This window comes from Catharus ustulatus, chromosome 21 (genome assembly GCF_009819885.2).
Source record: "Catharus ustulatus isolate bCatUst1 chromosome 21, bCatUst1.pri.v2, whole genome shotgun sequence".
Classification (NCBI taxonomy): Eukaryota; Metazoa; Chordata; class Aves; order Passeriformes; family Turdidae; genus Catharus; species Catharus ustulatus.
The window spans coordinates 8,136,572-8,156,228 of record NC_046241.1 but is presented as its reverse complement, the minus strand read 5'-3'; the positions used below and the strand labels follow the sequence as shown (position 1 = coordinate 8,156,228).

The 19,657-nt window shown below is 47.5% G+C and overlaps 1 protein-coding gene across 1 annotated transcript in view; it reads right to left on the bottom strand.

The window, feature by feature from the left end:
• COL5A1 (collagen type V alpha 1 chain) overlaps positions 1–15,876 on the bottom strand; it is a 173,692-nt gene extending 157,816 nt beyond the window's left edge. The window contains exon 1 of the mRNA XM_033077450.2: positions 15,471–15,876. Within this exon, the coding sequence (XP_032933341.1) occupies positions 15,471–15,570 (100 nt within the window). The 5' untranslated portion in view covers positions 15,571–15,876. The remainder of the gene's footprint in view (positions 1–15,470) is intronic.
• Positions 15,877–19,657: the final 3,781 nt, after the last annotated feature.

Genomic DNA, 19,657 nt, shown 5'->3' with positions numbered 1-19,657 from the left:
CAATTTTTCAGAATCTATTAAAAAAGAAATAAAACTGAATATTCTCATCACTGTTTCAAGTTCTGGTTCCTAAACCCCCTCCAATTTTATCAAATCTATTAAAAAAAAAAGATAAAATTCAATATTCCCATCACTGCTTCAGGTTCTGGTTCCTAAATCCCTTCCCAATTTTTTAGAATCTATTAAAAAAGAGATAGAACTCAATATTCCCCTGCAGGGAAGGACCTGTGACCACATTTTGATTTTATTTTGCTTTTTGATCACACTGAAGAGCCACTTTGCCATCAGAACTGAATTCTCAACAGGGAAGCACACAAAGCCCAGCCCTGGAAATAAATCTGATTTTAAAGGAGGTTTTGTGCAAAGCCCAGCCCAGCCAGATGCTGCTCCCCACAGAACTAAATCCCACTGAGGAAGAACAACGTGGCTTTGCTTTCCAGCAATCCCAATTTGTAATTTCCTTAATGAGGCTGGCAGGACCTGGCCCTAAGAGATGGGCAATTAAAAAAAAAATTTAAAAATTTAAAAAAAAAAGAAAAAATAAATCACTTTTCTCTAAGAACACAGCCTGCCCAAGGGTACCCAAAGCAGCAGGGTGGGTGGAAGCAGAATAAAAAGCACAAAGGGAATCAATTCCTGAGACATCAACCCCTCCTTACAGCACAGGGCATTAACCTCAGCATCCCCCCCTTCACTGCTCCCAAGGCTCCCAAAATTTCCTGCTAGATTTATTTATTATTATCTTTAATTTTTATTTTATTTATTTAAAGCCTCGAGCAGTGGAGGGAGGGGAGTGGAGAGAGCATCTCTGAACTGAGCACCCAAAAAAGCTTTGGATATCACTTTAATTAAAGTCTTAATTCAACCTGTGCTTTATAAACTCAACCTGTGCTTTATAAACCCCAGACTGGGATTTTCTCACCCCAGAACCTGCCTCAGTTTCCAGCAGAGCCCTGGGCTGGCTCTGTCCTTCCCCATGTTCTGGGATGGGTTTGACCCTGGCCCCAGGGGAGGAATCTGCCCCAAAAATCCACACAGAGCTCCTGTCACCTCCATCCCTCCCTGGCTGTGCCAAAATCTCCTCCAGGATTTCTCCTGCAGCTCCTCACTCTGGGCTTGGCTTTGGGAAACAAAGGGTAAACAGGACACAGACAGCACCCAAACAAACAAAACATCACCCAGGGAGGGACAGCAACCAGGAGCACAAATCCCTTCCCAGGGCTGGCAGAATGTTCTGGAAGGACAGAACACTTTGGGATGAGGTTTAATGCTGGGATTAGGATTACTGACAGAATGTTCTGGAAGGACAGAACACCTTGGGATGAGGTTTAGGGCTGGGATTGGGATTGCTGGAAGGACAGAACACCTTGGGATGAGGTTTAATGCTGGGACTGCTGACAGAATGTTCTGGAAGGACAGAACACCTTGGGACAAGGTTTAGTGCTGGGATTAGGAGGAGTTTCCCAGCCCAAATAGCTCTGTTGCACAGCAGCTCGTTCCAAGATGATTTTGGAAATGCAGCCAGCCCAGAAACACCTCAGGTGTGTCACAGGTACAGGGAGGAGAGGCTTTAACTGAGGCAGGGGTTGAAGCTGAGATATCCCAAAAAATGTGACAGGACAAGCACGGAGTGGAATGGATGGCAGAGGGGGCTGAGGGGTGCTGGAAACAGAGCTGGGGATGCTTCCCACCCAAATCTGCACCACAGAGCAGATCCTGAACGGGGAAATCATCAGGAATCTTCAGAATTCCATCCTTGGAATGTCAGAAATCAGCACAGGGCTCAGAGATCCCTGAGCTGCAGAAAGGGCTCAGACGTGGCAGAGGCTGCACGAGGAGATGTCAGGTCCTGGGTTTGGAAAAGCAGCCAGCCAGGAGGGGGGTATATTTATGAATATTTTATTTTCAGTGTGGGGACACAAATCCAGGGAGGCACAAATTTGGGGGAGCCATACAAAGAGCTGGAGAGACAACCTGGACCCCAAGCTTTTATCCCTGGAGTTTTGGCAGAATCCCTACAAACTGCCCAACTTCTGGAATTATCATCACAGAAATGATGGAATGTCAGGTTCAAAGATCAGCACATGCATGGGTGATTCCTATCCCCAAAGAGCCTGAGGGTTTATCAGGATATCATATAAATAAAAAAACCCACTACATAATTTCCTTAGAGATAAGGAAGGGCAGAGGGTTTGGGGTGGGTACAGAACTCCCAGAGAGCAGTGGGAAGCAGCAGGAAAAGTGCCAGGCCCTGCTCATCCCTGCTGGGAAGAAATCTGAGCTAAAATCCATCTTTGATCCCCATCCCTCCCCTCCCCACCAATCCCAATCCCATTTTTCCCCATCCTGCTGCAAATCCCAAACTTTGGGGTCTCACTTTAGGGGGGGACACTTTCAGCTCCTGCCCTGGCTGTGGTGGGACTGAGACCAGAATTGCTCTGTCCCTTCAGCTCTGGGTTTGACATTTGGGGTACATGAGGGGAGGAACACGATTCCAGCATTGCAGAAGCACAGGATGACATTTCCAACCATTTGTGAACGGGGACAATTTGTGGGTTTGGTGTTTTTACCCCAATCCCTGCAGCCCAGCACACTCAGGAGTTAAAGAACTGTGAGAGAAATGAGGGAAGGAAATATTTAGGAAGCTGGAGACAAGGCAGATGCTGAGTTATCAGAATATTTTATCTGTATTTTAGGAAGATTGATTCCTGCATAGAGCGTTTTGATGTTCTCCTCATCACTAAATAAGCACTGTATAAAAAACTTGGGATTGAGCTTAAAAGTGAGCTGAGTCCATTTTTCTGTGCCCTAACCCAGTGATGGTGCCCTGCAGAACATCTTTAACTCAGGCTCTGTCTCAGAGCACCCCAGGATTTATTGGGGTGGATTTTAAATCCCTTCAGCTGAGGAACCCAAAACTCTTTATGGGTTTTCCACACCCAAACCAAGTTCTGGATCCTATTTCATAGGAAAAATCTGGATCAGTTTGGTGTTATCCCCATTGCCATAAGAAATCCCACTGTGTTTTCCCACTCTGAATCCCACCCAGAACAGTAAAATCCTGGGAAAACTCCCCAAAACTCCCGTGGGCAGCAAAGAGCAGCATGGGGAAGAGAAGAAGAAAAGTTTTGTAATTTGAGAGTGATGATGCTGTGCAGAACACCTTTAACTCAGGCTCTGTCTCAGAGCATCCCAGGCTTTATTGGGGTGGATTTTGAATCCCTTCAGCTGAGGAACCCAAAACTCTTTATGGGTTTTCCACACCAAAAATCTGGATCAGTTTGTTGTTATCCCCATTGCCATAAGAAATTCCACTGTGTTTTCCTGCCCTGAATCCCACCTGAACTGCAAAATGCTTGGAAAATTCCCAAAAATCCCGTGGGCAGCAAAGGCAGCACATCAAGAGCAGCATGAGGAAGAAAAGAGGGGAAGTTTTGTAATTTGGGAGTGATGATGTCCTGCAGAACATCTTTAACTCAGGCTCTGTTTCAGAGCACCCCAGGCTTTATTGGGGTGGATTTTGAATCCCTTCAGCTGAGGAACTTTATGGGTTTTCCACACCCAAACCAAGCTCTGGGTTTGGCTCTGGTTCCTATTTCTGGATCCTATTTGTGGATCAGTTTGGTGTTATCCCCACTGCCATAAGAAATCCCTCTGTGTTTTCCTGCCCTGGATCCCACCCAGGACTGCAAAACGCTCAGAAAATTCCCAAAATCTCCCGTGTGCAGCAAAGAGCAGCATGAGGAGGAGCAGAAGGGAAGTTTTGTAATTCGGGAGCGATGCTGCCGTGCTCCTTCCGTGCCCAAATTCCCAAAATCACCAGAGGCTGCTCCCAGCCCTGGATCCACCCCCAGCTCCACGTAGACCAGAGCAGTGCTGCAAGAGCTTGAGGCACAGCCAGGGAGCCAAAAAATATCCCAATTTCTGCCCAGCCAGGGGCTCTGAGCCAGGAGAAAACTCAGCGTCAGAGGGTCAGAGCAGAGCCCTGGGATGATTCTCAGAGTCACTGAAATTGGAATAAACTGTAAGGATCAGCGAGCCCCAGCAGGATTGGCAGCACAGAGAGAGCTGTGTTTGGGATTTGGGGATGGAGGGGCACATGCAGCATCCTCAGGGATGGCTCTCAAAGGTTTGGGAGCGTCTTGGCTTTGCTGTCCTGGTGTAGGGGTGAGGCTGATCCCAGATTTTCCCTGCTCAGGGAATGAGTCTGGCTGGAAAAGTGTGTGCCTGCTCCCTCCTGAATTGCAGAGCACTGGGAAAAAATGGATATTTCCAGAGCAGATACAGCCCTCGTTGTTCTGCTCTTCTGCATCCTGCAGGGATTCAGCATTTGAAGTGAAAAAAACAAAAAAAAAATTAAAAACCCAGAGCCAGTTCGGGTGTGTTGGCTCCTCCTCCCATCCCAGCTCCTGAGGTCAGCAGGGAAAGCATCCAAGAGTTGCAGAAAAGCCAGATTGTTTTAATTTCAACATTTCAGAGAGGCAGAGCAGAGACTTTCTCCCCTCAAGTGCCCAGGACGTGATAATGTGCCTGTCCCGAGGAGGCAAGCCCTGCTGAGAGAACATTCCTCACACTATTCCACGGGATCCCCAGTGCTCCCACCACCTCCCACCCCTGCAGAAATCCAAAATTTCCATGGAATACCATGCAGAAATCCTACATTTTCATATAATGTAATTTCCTTTCCAGCACAAAGTTTATAATCCCAATATTTCACCCCAAATCAGGCTCAGCCCCCCAAAATCAGCCCTTGGTCAGCTCTGCTCCCATCATCTCCCAGCTCCTCATCCCTGTGCAGAAATCCTAAAATTCCATAGAATAACATGCAGAAATCCTAAAGTTCCACAGAATAAAATTTCCTTTCCAGCACAAAGTTTATAATCCCAATATTTCAGCCCCCCAAAATCAGCTCTTGCTGTGCCACACCTCTTCCTTCCCATCAGCAGGAAAACTCCTCCTAGCCCCCTGCAGAAATCCTAAATTTCCATGGAATGTGATGCAGAAATCCCAAATTTCAATGAAATGTCATGCAGAAATCCTGGAGTTCCATGGAATATAATTTCCTTTCCAGCACAAAGTTTATAATCCCAATATTTCAGCCCCTCCAAAATCAGCCCTTGGTCAGCTCTGCTCCAATCATCTCCCACCCCTTCATCCCTGCGCAGAAATCCTAAATTTCCATGGAATACCATGCAGAAATCCTAAATTTCCGTGGAATACCATGCAGAAATCCTAAATTTCTGTGGAATACCATGCAGAAATCCTAAATTTCCATGGAATACCAGCACAAAGGTCACAATCCCAATATTTCACCCCAAACCAGGCTCAGCCCCCAAAATCAGCTCCAGCACCCCCTGACCTCCAGCCCAAACCATTCCACCCCTGGATTGCATCACCAGCAGACCCCTCCCAGCTCCCAGACATTTGAGATCCTCTGGAATTTTTGGCCACCTCGGATCAAAGCCGAGCTGGCAAATTCATTTACAAGGTTGTTTGTGGAAATTAGCCCCGATTAGAGGCCAAGGGGAAGGCTGGGCTTTGGCTCCCTGCTGAAGGTGAGTTTTGGACGTGCAGGATAAATCAGAATTCTGAAGCTGTCACTCTTTTTCAGAGCAATATCTATTTTACTCCAGCAGGGTGACTTCAGAATTGAAAAATGCAATGGCTAGGAATCAAAAATTTCAATATTCCTCTGTATTTTCAGGGCTCCAATGCTGCCAAAACTCCAAAGAAGTGTTGGGCAATGTGCACGACCCCAAATGCACCGGGGCAAAGCAAAAAAACAAATTAATAAACCCAGAGGAGGGGGTAAAAAAGTGTTAGAAGTATATTATATATTGTTGGCTTTTTGCAAATATTAAAATAGATGTTATATGTATAATGTTAAAATAGCTTTTTTGTATCAATATAAGCTTTTTTTTAATAACAAAAGTTAAATATACGATTTTTAAAAATAGTGTGCTTAAACTACCTACTTAACCAAAATAACAACTTGTAACTTACAACTAACACAACAATTACTAACTCTCACTAATTACAAAAGGCTGGGACTACTACACAAATTTAAAAGTAATAAAAAAAGTAAATTAAAACCACAAACCAAAAACCACATATATTCTAAAAAAACAAACCCAAAAAGTAGCCACGCTAAACAATTCTCCCAAAATTTAACTATACATTAAAAAAACTATAAATATGCAACAAACTAATGCATTGTAAAATTAAAAAAAAAAAACCCACACTAAAATTAAAAAAAAAAAAAAATTTAAAAATTTAATTTTTTAAAAATTTTTATTTTAAAAAACATTCCCTAAACAAGCCTGTGCTCTTAACAACTTGCCAAGCACCCAGCCATTTTAACCCTTTACTTTATGTTTGTCTCCTATTGTCTTTTAATTAAACCTTTTAAATTTTACCAAGACATAAAACGTGTTTTCCACATCAGCCCTTCCACATTCCCTTCCCAGGGCTCTGCCAGCAGGATTTGGGCAGGAAATTCAAAAAAAGATTCATTTAAAACGGGGATTTGCAAAGGGCCAGGCAGGGCACAGTGCTCCAGGTGCCCTCAGTGTGAGGAATAAATTCCCCAAATGCGAGTTTGTCTCTGCAAAATTGTTGCTCATGTCTTTGTAAACTGTAAATGTTTGTCTTTTCCCTTCCCTGGTACTTTGTATCCCTGTCAGCCACAACACTCCTGGTTGTTTGTCCCCTCCCGGTACCCGTACCTCTGCTTTGTAGCCACGCCCACCTCCCCATGGCGCATTTTTAATGAGATGCAACCTCAAGTGCTCATGGGACACTGTTCAGAGCTAAAGACCCCTAAAACAACGAGCCCAAATGTCATCTAGAACTGAAAATAGTGTTGCCAAGTCAGGGAAACAGTGAGGGAAGCAAATTTACCATCTGGAGCTGCTGTGTTCCATCACCATGACCCAACAGCACCCTGCCAACATCACCCCCTGGACTACGAGGTGAAATCATTTTTTTACAGACCCCATGAGGACAGAAGGCCCAGCTCTGCCTGAGGACAAAGCTGCACTCCTCCTCCTTCACATCATCCTGCAGCCCCTCGGGTTCCCCACCCAAAGCTGATTCCATTAAAGGCCTTACAAAGGAACAGCTCTCCTGGCCCATTTTTCCTGCTCAGGGATCCAGGGAATCACTGCCAGTCCTTCCCTGGGATGCTCCAGGGAGAGGTGGGGACCCCCAGCACTCAAAATCCCGGCAGGATTTCAGGGATAATCATGTTCCACGATGGTTTGGGTTGGGAGGGACCTTAAAGCTCATCCAGGGACACCTTGCACTATCCCTGGCCTTGGGCACTGCCAGGGATCCAGGGGCAGCCACAGCTGCTCTGGACACCCTGTGCCAGGCCTCAGCATCCTCAGAGGGAAGAATTCCCCCCCATTATCCATCCAACCCTGCCCTCTGGCAGTTCCCTTTCCCTGCCCTTGTCCCCAGTCCCTGTCCAAGAGCACCTCCACCCCACCCTGGCTCTGTCCTCAGCTGATTCTGGCTGAGCAGCAGCAATTCCCACCTGGATGTGCAGGAATTGGCTCCTTCTGGGCACCAGTGGCTGCACAGGAGAGCAGGAGCTGCCAGCCCTGCCCTGTCCCTGCTCCTGTTTGCTCTCCAGGGCAGCAGCACCAGCCCAAATCCTCCAGAGCATCACCTGGATTCCCTGAGCAGAACCCAAATCCTCCAGAGCATCATCTGGATTTCCTGAGCAGAACCCAAATCCTCCAGAGCATCACCTGGATTCCCTGAGCAGAGCCCAAATTCTCCAGAACATCGTCTGGATTTCCTGAGCAGAGCCCAAATTCTCCAGAGCATCACCTGAATTTTCTGAGCAGAACCCAGCTCCAGCCCCTCTCTGGTGCTGTTTTTAGGTGATGCTAAAACATCTTGAACACCCCAGCCCCTCTCTGGTTTTGTGTTTTTAGGAGTTTGAATACCCCAGTCTCTCTCTGCTGTTGTTTTTGGGTGTTTGAACACCCAAACCCTCTCTGCTGTAGTTTTTGGGTGTTTGAACACCCCAACCTCTCTCTGGTTTTGTGTTTTTAGGTCCTTGAACACCCCAGCCTCTCTCTGCTGTTGTTTTTGGGTGTTTGAACACCCCAGCCCCTCCCTGCTGTTGTTTTTGGGTGTTTGAACACCCCAGAGCTCCCAGCCAAGGTTTCCTCTGGTGACTCCCAGCCAGCCCAGCACAGCAGAGCTGGCTCCAGCTGAAACACCTCGCCTGGAAGCTCCTTTTTCCCGTTTCTCCTGAGCAGAATGACACTTGTGTTCACTGTGACTCATCTCCTTGACCTTTCCATTCACTTTTAATGGTGCAAGCTGGAAATAAGGGCACCCAGACAATGCTTGCATTATTCAGCTGGTGAACCACAGCCCTCGGAGCAGAGCTCTCCCCTGCAGCACACAGAGTAGGTATCTCATTCCAGCACTAAAAAAAAAATAAAATAAAATCCCACAGACTCACTTAATTCATATCTGAGAGCTGAATGAGCTGCACAAAAAAAAATTAAAAAATGAAAAATCCCAGAGTGAAACGCTGCGGGAGGATGAGAGATCCTGGGAAACTGGCAGTGTCATCTCCAGGAATTCGGCTGCAGCGAATTCTTACTCCAGTATTGTCTTGGAAACAAAAAAAAAGGGGGTGGAGGGAGGAAAAGCAGAGGAGGAGAGGCCAGCCAGGCTCATGAGCTCAGGCAGAGCGTGGCTCCTTCCTGAATTTCCTACCCAGAACCAGCAGCTCCAGCTGATGGAAACAAAATCTGCTCCCAAAATGTGACAGAGCCCTCAGTGACCTCTCCCTTCCCTCCCTCCTGAGAGCTGCCAACTCTGCAAGCTGGGGCAGAAAGAAAATTTTTTGAAAAGTTTGCTGAAAAGCTGAGCCCTGGAATCGCTTTTTGATTTATTTATTTATTCTGAAAGAATTCCTGTGGGCCTGGCTGCAGATTCACAGCAGGGATGGCACACAGGGTCACAGGGGGGAAAATCTGTAATAATGGTTTCTATAAGAAATAAATGTAATATTCAATGCATAAAATATAAAGTTAATTCCAGTGTTCATGGAGCTGAAGGAGAACAAGAGGGCCTCAAACATCCATCCCATCCCTCTTTAGGAAAACAGCTCCAAATTCCCTTTCCAGATCTCTGATTCAGCCAATAGAACAGCACAGTGCTCTTGGTAGAATCTGTAAAAAACCTGTGTAAATCTAAAAAAAATCCAAATAACCTCCTAGATTTCCTGTGAGAGAGGCACTGGTGTTGCACAAAGAAAAAAAAACATTTTTAAAGTATAAAAATTATTAAAGATGGACTGCAGTTCATCACCACCCAGCACATCCCACTCCCATCTGCACCCCAAACAGGGTTTGGTTTTTTTTCCCAAAAAACTGAAGGATTTTTGTGGCTGCCCAAGGGATCCTCTGCTCCAAATTCCTTTTCCAGATCTGATTCAAAAGTTTCTAATTCAGCAAATAGAACAGCACAGTGCTCTTGGTAGAATCTGTAAAAAACCTGTCTAAATCTAAAAAAATCCAAATAACCTCCTGGATTTGCTGTGTGGGGAGCACTGCCCAAAGGGAAAAAAAAAATATCCCGAGGAGAAAAAGCATTTTTAAAGTAGAAAGAACCAACCACCAACACAAGCTGAGGCACAGGGATGGAAGGAGACTCTGGAGCTGCTGAAATCACAGATTTTATTGGCAATAAAATCGTGTTCAGCACCCCCAGGGCTCCACACAGGGATGCAGGAGCAGCCCCCAGGACATGGAAAACTCAGGGATTTTCCTGAGGCTGGGACAAAATCCACAGAATTTAGGAATGAGCCCTGCTGCAGCTTTTCCACTCCCTCAATCCTCAAACTCTCCTTTTTCTCTCAGCCTTATGACACAAACTGGAAGAAAAACTCTGTTGTAAATACATTAATACAACTTTCCTCCTTTAAAAAAAAATGACATCTCATCATTGTGAGAGCTTCCAGATGATGTTAAGAATCCTTTTGGCTTCTGGAAAGAAAAAAAAAAAAAAAAAAAAAAACAGAGCCCAGACTTGGAGCAACCGACCTCAAAAATGCCTTTTGTGTAGTTCCTTCATTTATTTATTTTAGTCCCACAGATTTTCCAGACACGTCCACAGAGAAACCACGACATCATTTGGATGCTTCAGTCAGTGCTAGGCTGAATTTCCAGAGCCTTGGGACTTGCCAGCAGTAACCAGTGGTTAATTATACCCCGTTGCCAACCCAATTTTTTCCATATAACATTAGATTTCAACAAAATGTTTCCATTCTTTCATGTTTCAACCTTTTTAAAATTCTTTTTTTCCTTTTTTTTTTTTGCTCCCCTGGTTTTGCTCATTCTTCCCATCCTCGGTGTTGTTTCACACAAGGGTTTTATTGTGTTTTAAAGGGTTGAAAATTCAGTCCTTATCACGTCAGATTTTGTAGGAAGAGTGAAATATTTGATATAAAGCTGGGCCAAGAGGTGAAGAAGCTTCTCCCAAGGAAGAGAAGAGGGGAAATGAAAGGGATGGGGAAAAGAAAAGGGGAAAAAAGGGGGCAAAAAGGGGGAAAGAAATGCCTTTGATGGCATCAGCACCCCTTGGGCTGCTGATCCAAAGGGAATCCTCTTTTTTTTTGGGAACAGCATCTCCCACACCACACCAGTGCTGCTTGTACCAACCAGCCTTGCCTTATATCCACGAGAATGGACACATTCCACCCCAAAGAGAGGCTGAAATCCCTGAATTCCACAGCCAGATCCCCCTGAAATCCCAGAATTCACACAGAAACATCACCCTGAAATCCCAGAATTTACAGTAATAGATCCCCCTGAAATCCCAGAATTTCCACAGCCAGATCCCCCTGAAATCCCAGAATTTCCACAGCCAGATCCCCCTGAAATCCCAGATTTTCCAGTCAGATCCCCCTGAAATTCCAGAATTTCCAGGAAGATCCTCCCGAAATCCCAGAATTTCCACAGAAACATCACCCTGAAATCCCAGAATTTCCACAGGCAGATCACCCTGAAATCCCAGAATTTCGAGGAACAGATCTCCCTGAAATCCCAAAATTCACACAGCCAGATCCCCCCTGAACTCCCAGAATTTACAGTAACAGATCCTCCTGAAATCCCAGAATTTCCACAGCCAGATCCCCCTAAAATCCCAGAATTTCCACAGCCAGATCCCCCTGAAATCCCAGAATTTCCAGGCCCAGATCACCCTGAAATCCCAGAATTTCCACAGAAACATCACCCTAAAATCCCAGAATTTCCACAGCCACATCATCCTGATATCCCAGAATTTCCACATGCAGATCCCCCTGATATCCCAGAATTTCCAGTCCCACATCCCCCTGAGCTCCAGCTCAGGTGTGCACATCCCCCTGGCGCTGATTTTTCTGTGGGACCAATCCTGCAGCTCAAACCTGACCCAATCCCACCAGTTCAAGCATTCCCAAAAATATCCTGGGCAGCAGCAACATCAGCAAAGCCCTAAATTGTGCTGGGAAGTGTGTGCTGGATAAAATAATGGAACAGAGGGGAAGAATTCTTCCCCCACATAAAAAAACCTTCAGGTGTGTTTTGGGATTTGTTCCCGGTTTATTTTCTCAATTTAAGCAGCACTTCCCATTTACCAAAATCTGGGCATTACAAACTGACAACCACATTTACCACAGGAGCCAAACAATTAATTTTTTACACCTTTCTCTGCCAAATAATCCATTTTATAGAAGAATGGAGGATCAAACCCCAGAGGTGGGTGAGTGTGGACAGAGGGGATGAAATTCCAGATTTATCCTGTGCTCAATTCCAGGAGGATTCCCAAGACAGCAGAGCACAGCTCTGCATGAACTGCCCTTCCCAAAGAGCTCAGAGCCCCTCCAAGTGTCACAACAGCATTGGTGAGGGGGAATGGCTTTAAAAGGACAGAAAATAGCTTGGGGTGGACATTGGGAGGGAATTTCTGGCTGGCACAGGGTACCCAGAGCAGCCCCTGCATCTCTGGAAGTGTCCAAGAACAGGCTGGACAGAGCCAGAAAACCCTGAAATTCCTACAAAAGCATTCCCAGCTCTTTGCTGCCTGCAGTTTTCCCAAGTGCAGATTTCCACATTTCCATCAATTATTGGATTTCCAGCATTATTGGGAAGGGCAGCACCCAGATCCTGCAGGTCCAGGAATCAGAGATAAAAATTGATTAGTGAGAGAATTCAAGACCAATTTTAACTCCCCAGCAGAAAAACCCTTTGGAGTGAAGAGTTTCCTGGAAAGCACTCCCAGATTTTTTTTTTCTGAATCCCAGACAAAACTCAAAACATTTCTAAATAGCATTTCACACTGAGCACAGCAATTCCTCCTGCTCCTCTGCCTCATCCTGGAAATCAAATCTAACTCAAAGCAGGGTGAGGGGGCAGATCCTGAGCTCCTGCCCTGGGGACAGAGGGACAGAGAGGGGTCAGATGGACAGAGGGGTGTCAGAGGGACAGAGGGATGTCAGATGGACAGAGAGGGGTCAGATGGACAGACAGCACCAGGAGCTGACCACAGGGCAGGGAAGAGCTGCTGGGGACATCCCTGTGCCACTCAGAGCCTCTGGGACAGTGACAAAAGGAGAGAAATGTGAAAAAATCCTGAATTAAAGCTGGGATTTGCTGGATTTGATTGGCAGGGTTGGGCTCAGTGATCCTGGGGGTTCTGTTTTCACCCCTGCAGTGCTGCCACCACAGACAGGCACCCACCAGCTGGATTAAATCTCTGTTTTAATAGGAATCAACCTGAAAAATCCACCTCCAGTTCCAAATCCTAAAGGGCAGGGACAGCACCCATTTAAAATAAGGATTCACAACCCTTCTCCAGCCCCTCCTGATTTCTCCTAGGGCACACAACAAGCACTAGAAACAGCAGCTTTTTCATTTAAACTTGCCATTAAAAACATTTTTTGGGCAGAGCCAGGTGAGTCCTTGTGTGCACACCAAAAATCAGCGACTCCCCAGCAGCTCTGCCTCAGAGTTACCCCAAAGAGATGAAATGGGATTTGAAGTGGGATTCCTCCCATCCCAAAATTGGAGAGGATCAGGGAATGCTCAGCAGAGTTTTCCTGCTGCTCCCTGGAAGGAGAAGACAAGAGCTCTGCTGTGCCCAGGCCAGGCCATGTCCCACAGCTGGGTGCTTTTAATTCCAAATTCCCATTTTAATTCCAAATTCCCATTTTAATTCCAATTTCCCACTGCAGCCTGGCAGTGCACTGACAGCACAGCCCAGCTTTTACAGGGGAAATCGGAGCTGCCATCATTCCAGACTTATAAAGTCAGATTTCTCCTTGTAAAACAATATCAACACTTTTGATTGGCAAAGTATTTAAAAAAAAAAAAAAACCAACCTCGCTTTTAACTGGCTGGATAAAGATTTTTTTTAGCTCGTTTTGGTGACTGGGGGAGAGCCAAGGGGAGAAGCAGCAGCTGGTAACAGGATACTGCATAATTTCCAACATTTTTATTTTAGTTTGGATCCTCATTACTCTTTGCCACTAAAGGAAACTGCTGCATCCAAAAAGTTTCACCCAGAAACCCGATTGGGTTTTTACAGGGGTTGGTAAAAGCAGAGCCGGGCTCCAGCTTTGTCTGTGGGTTCTGATTTTGCTGTGACATCATCTGTGCACATATGGGAAAATCTGACATTGTTATTTCCCTGTTATTTGCTGGATTTCCTCTGTGCCTTCCCCACAGGGATGTTTCACCTCTCCACACAGAGAAATCCTGCAACTCAAACACGCTCTGAGCTGCACTAAAACCAAAGACAACGTGGAAAATTTAAAAAAAAAAAAAAAAAAAAAGCCACCAAGACCATTAGTCAATGCCATCAGCAGCCCCAGTCTGGCTCCTCCCTCAGCCAAATGATTTGATGTCCTATTAGGCGGCTCATTAGGAAAACTCAAAGCCTTTCACCACAAGAGTCATTCCAGAGCTCCCAGCCGTCCTCTGCTCCGGCAGCTGCCCCAAAATCCGTCCCCAAAGTCACCTGGCAACTTTAAAAACTCTTTGGGAGCTGTCTGGAGGTGAACACAGACAGGATGCTCTAAAGTGTTAAACAGGGAAATGGAAAAATAAAGTTGTTTTTTGTTTGAAACAAATTATCTCTGGTGATAATTGAATTTTCTGCTGATACAAATTCCCAATTCCTGGGCAGGACAAACTCTGGGATCTCCCACTGGCCCAGCTCTCCCTGCAGGGATCTTCAGGACTTTTTATTCATTGAGTTTTGCACCCAGCTCAGCCTCCAGAAGCAAAGCCTTAATGGAAGCATTCCTCCACCGCCCACCTCTTCTTCCTTAAGGTCATTGGAAGAGCCCAGAAATGAAAATAATTCTCCCAGAGAATCCCGCTGGTGTTTGTGCTGGGAGCACTGGAACAAACCCTGCTCACCCAGCAGAAACAACCCCGGGAACACAAAATTCGGGCAGGGGAGCTGAACCCCAGACAGCCCAGTTTAAACTCGAGTTTAACTGTTCAGATTTCCAAAGCTCAGCCCTGCCAGCAAACCCCGAAATGCAGCACGAACAGAGCTCTGAGTGCTCACCACAAACCGGGACAAGGCTCTGCAAACATCCCCAAAATCCCCCCAAAATCTCCCTCTGCCCTGGCATTTCCCAACCCACAGAAATTTGGGAAGCAGAGCTCTGGGAACAAACTGCAAAGGGAAGCAGAAATGTGTTTAGTCCTTCTTCTGCACGATTAGAGGGGAAAAAAAAAAAAAAAAAAAAAAAAGACATTCCAGTGGTTTTCTGTGCTGCTGCACATCTGGAAGTTCTGAGCTCCCTCCTGCTGCACTCAGCCCCAGTTTTAGGGAGAAACCCTGCGGGGTTTGGGGTTGGGGCAGCGAGTTTTGGGGTCCCCGAGCAGCTCCAGAGTTTTTGTGTCCCGAGCTTTGATGTGAGCAGGGAGAGCAGATTCCTGCGGGACATAAAAAAAAACTTTCTGCTCCTCAAGGAGGAGGAACTACGCAAGCCCGGAGGTTTCCAGGGGACTAAATATACATTCACATATATATCCACAGGCAGATAGAAAGAACCAGAGCCTCCAGAAACTCATCCCCGACTTTTCCTCCGGAAAAAGCAGCCGGGCAAGAGGCAGCTCTTGCTCCAAGAAAGGCGAATAAAGAATTGTTTTAAGTTTTTTCCCCTTTTACGGGCCCCCTGACAAATGGCATTCAGAGACTCGGGCAGCTAAAGGAGGTTGGGTGGGTTTTGTTGGGTGGTTTTTCCTTCTTTTTTTTTCCTTTCTTTTTTCTATTTTTTTTTTCTTTTTCATTTTTCTGGAATGCACGCAAGGAAGGAAAGCCAAGAGTTTGGTTTTTTTTTTTTACCCCGCACCAAAGCCCCAATTCTCACCCACTCCCCCCACGACCCCGCAGCATCTCCCACGCGTTTTTTTTTTGGGGGGCTCGGGGGAGACCCCCCTTACCTGCCCGGCCGAGGGACAGGGCACCCAAAATCAGCAGCGCAGCGGGCACCGAGCAGCTCCGTATCCAACTGCGCCTTTTCCACCGCGTGTGCGTATCCATGCTCCCCGAAACAACGGGGCACCAGCTCGGGAAAAAGATAAAAAAAAATTTAAAAAAAAATTTTTAAAAAATTTAAAAAAATTTTTAAAATAATAATTAAAATTTTAAAAATAGAAAATGCAGGAATCCAAGCAGTGCAGAGCGCAGAGCAGGCTCAGCCCCCCCGGCACCCCCCCCGGGGAGCAGCCCTTTATAAAGCCATGGGGCGGGCGGAGGGTGCGGGGGCTCCGCCGCGCTCTGCTCCGGCCCTGCCTCGCTCCGGGGCTGCCGAGAAGTTTTTCCCTTCTCTCTCTTCCCCACACCGCCCTTTTTCCCCCCTTCTTTTAAACGCCGGGCAGGAGTTTGTCAATCTCGGAGCGGAGCAGCAAATCAGATCCCCCCCAGCCCCTGCAGCCCCCGCCCCCGCTCCGCTTCCAGCGGGATGTCCCGGCCCCCAAAACACTTTTTCCTTCTTTTTTCCCCACTCTGGGATAGCAGCAGAAGGAGTTTTTCCGCCTCTCCTCGCTCCCGTCTCCTCGCTTTTCCTGGTGTTTTTTGGGAGGGGTTGATGTCCCCTCTGCTGGATGAGCAGGGTCCCCAGGGAATGATCCCACCCCAAACCTCAATAACTCCTGCACAGGGTGGGATTTGTGGGTCAGGATTGGGCTCGATCCTTGTGGGTCCCTTCCAGCTCAGGATATTCTGAGATTCCATCAGATGGGGCTCGTGGAGGAGGGGAAAATGCAAAAATAAGCAGATGGAAAGGGTGAAAGTGCAAACCAGGGGTGGAAAGGGAAGGTGGGATGGGGGGGAGCTGGGGTGGCAAAATCTGGGAGGGAGGGGATGGAAGAGATGGAGGGGATGGAGGGAATGGGATAGAGGAGATGGAAGGGATGGGATGGGATGGGATGGGATGGGATGGGATGGGATGGGATGGGATGGGATGGGATGGGATGGGATGGGATGGGATGGGATGGGATGGGATGGGATGGAGGGGAAGGAGAGCTGCTGATCCTGCTCTGCACACCTGAGTGCTCCTGAGACAGCTCCAGCTCCTCTCTCCTCACTCCCTCTTTCCCACCCCAGTGACAGCTGATCAATCCCACTGCTAAAACACCACCTTGAAATGTTCTGGCTCTGTGGGGCAGCAATACCAGAGCAATGCTCTGGTTGGAACTGGTTCAACCCCTTCCCAACCAAGCCTTTCTCTGATTCTCCAGAAAAAATTCAAAACTCAGTTTTTTTCCTGCACTGTCCCCATCCCTGAGGTCCCAGGAGAGGACAGAGCACACTGCAGAGCCCACAGTGCTGCACACCCCTCTACAAAACCAAAATCAGATTAAATGGAGGGCAGAGAAGGAAAAACAACAAAATCCAGCCTTTTCCCTCAAATAAATGCTTTGAAGACGCTGGCATCAACACCTTCTGTGCCAGTGCCATCACCTGAGCATCCCTGCTGGCAGCGCTGCTGTCACACCCAGGTGACAATCCCGGCTCCTTTGGCTCTCATGTCCCCAGAGCAGCGATGTCACCCCCAGCCCCACACCCTGAGCCACCCCAGGGTGTCCCAGCCCTCTCCTCTCCCTGAACAGCCTCAAGGCCTTCATCATCCTCAGCAGGAAGACAAAACCCCTTCCACGAGCTGAGTTCCCACCCTGTGCTGCGATTCCTGTGTGGTTTGGGCAGCCAGGACAGGGAAGGAGTTTGGGGTGGCTCATTCTGAATTTGCTGTTGGATGGAAGAACCTGGCACCACGGTGAGTTTTACCATAACCCTCTGAGCTGGTGGAATGATAATTACTTGGCTGGACAATCAACATCAAAACCCAAAGGGACAGGAGGCCAAACCCCCAGATCAAGCAGTGGGAAGGGGATGCTCCAATTCCACTCAGGATTTCCTAAGGATCCAGCGGGGAAGAACTGCAGGAAATCCTTGGGAACCTGCTGGGATCCTTTCCCCCAGCTCCAGCCTCTCTGGACTGGGAAATCTGGATCCAGGAGGAGATTCTCGGCTGGAAGAGCCGTCCAGGAGGGCAGGTGAGAGCTGCAGGGGCGGTGGGGACGGTGCCAGCGGGACCTGGGCAAATCCTGCCCTGAAAACCCTCCCAGCTCTGAATCCTGCCCTGAAAACCCTTCCAGCTCTGAATCCTGCCCTGAAAACCCTCCCAGCTCTGAATCCTGCCCTGAAAACCCTCCCAGCTCTGAATCCTGCCCTGAAAACCCTTCCAGCTCTGCCTGTTCACCAGGAACCGGGTCACGGGAGGCTGGCAGGAAAATCACAGCGTGCTGCAGCTCCAGGAGCAGCCTGGAGGAGAAAAATGCCAGGGCAGCGCCCGACAGCCCGGCAGGGACCGGTGAGGAGCATCCTCAGGATGGAGCCCGGGATAGACACCATCCATCCTGCCTCCTGCTCCAAAATATCCTGGGATAGACACCATCCATCTGCCTCCTGCTCCAAAATATCCAAATATCTCGGGATAGACACTGCCCATCCTGCCTCCTGCTCCAAAATATCCAAAATATCCCGGGACAGACACCATCCATCTGCCTCCTGCTCCAGAATACCCAAAATATCCTGAGACAGGCACCATGCATCTGCCTCCTGCTCCAGAATATCCAAATATCCCGGATTGGCACTGTCCATCCTTTCTCTGCTCCAAAATATCCTGGGATAGACATTGTTCATCCTCCATCCTGCTCCAGAATATCCCAGGATTAACAACATCCATCCTCTCTCCTGCTCCAAAATATCCTGGGATGGAAACCACCCATCATGCCTCCTGCTCCAAAATATCCTGGGATTGGCACTGTTCATCCTGCCTCCTGCTCCAAAATATCCAAAATATTCAAAATATCCTGAGATAGGCACTGTCCATCCCCTCTCCTGTTCCAAAATATCCAAAATATCCAGGGATAGACACTGTTCATCCTCCCTCATGCTCCAAAATACCCCAGGATTAACAACATCCATCCTCTCTGCTCCAAAATATCCCAGGATTGGCACTGTCCATCCTCTCTCTGCTCCAAAATATTCAAAATGTCCTGGGATAGACACTGTTCATCCTCCCTTCTACTCCAGAATATCCCAGGATTAACACCACCCATCCTCCCTCCTGCTCCAAAATATCCACATATCCCAGATTTGCACTGTCCATCCTGCCTCCTGCTCCAGAATATCCCAAGATAAACAACATCCATCCTCTCTCCTGCTCCAAAATATCCTGGGATTGGCACTGTCCATCCTGCCTCCTGCTCCAAAATATCCCAGGATTGGCACTGTCCATCCTGCCTCCTGCTCCAAAATATCCACAATATTCAAAATATCCTGGGATAGACACTATCCATTCTCCCTCCTACTCCAGAATATCCCAGGATTGGCACTGTCCATCCTCTCTCTGCTCCAAAATATCCCAGGACAGACACTGTCCATCCTCCCTCCTACTCCAGAATATCCCAGGATTAACACCATTCATCCTGTCTCCTCCTCCAAAATATCCAAATATCCTGGGATAGACACTGTCCATCCTCCCTCCTGCTCCAAAATATCCAAAATATCCAAAATATCCAGGGATAGACACTGTTCATCCTCTCTCTGCTCCAAAATATCCAAACATCCCAGGACAGACACTGTCCATCTTGCCTCCTACTCCAGAATATCCCAGGATTAACAACAACCATCCTCTCTCCTGCTCCAAAATATCCAAATATCCTGAGATAGATACCATCCATCCTCCCCCCTGCCCCCAAACATCCCAGTATTCCCAGCTGGGCCTTCCCAGAGCTCCCAGTGCCTCTGCAGCTGTCCCACAGCACCATGAGATCCTTTCTCTCTGCCCTCCATGCGTTCAGACCGTGAAGTATCCCAAGAATTTGGACTTGGAACCAGGGTGGTGAAAGCACCAGCAGAGCCTGTGGGTTGCAAATCCCCCCCCTTGTCCCTTGGGGTTGGAATTTGATGATCTTTAAGGTCAAAATCATTCCATGGTGCTGGGGTTCCAAACAATCCCTGGTTATGGCACCAAAGTGTTCACTCAGTCCAGGGTTTCCCTGCCTGCTGTGATCCCATTTTGGGATCCTGGCACATCCCAACCCCTGGACACCATCCCCAG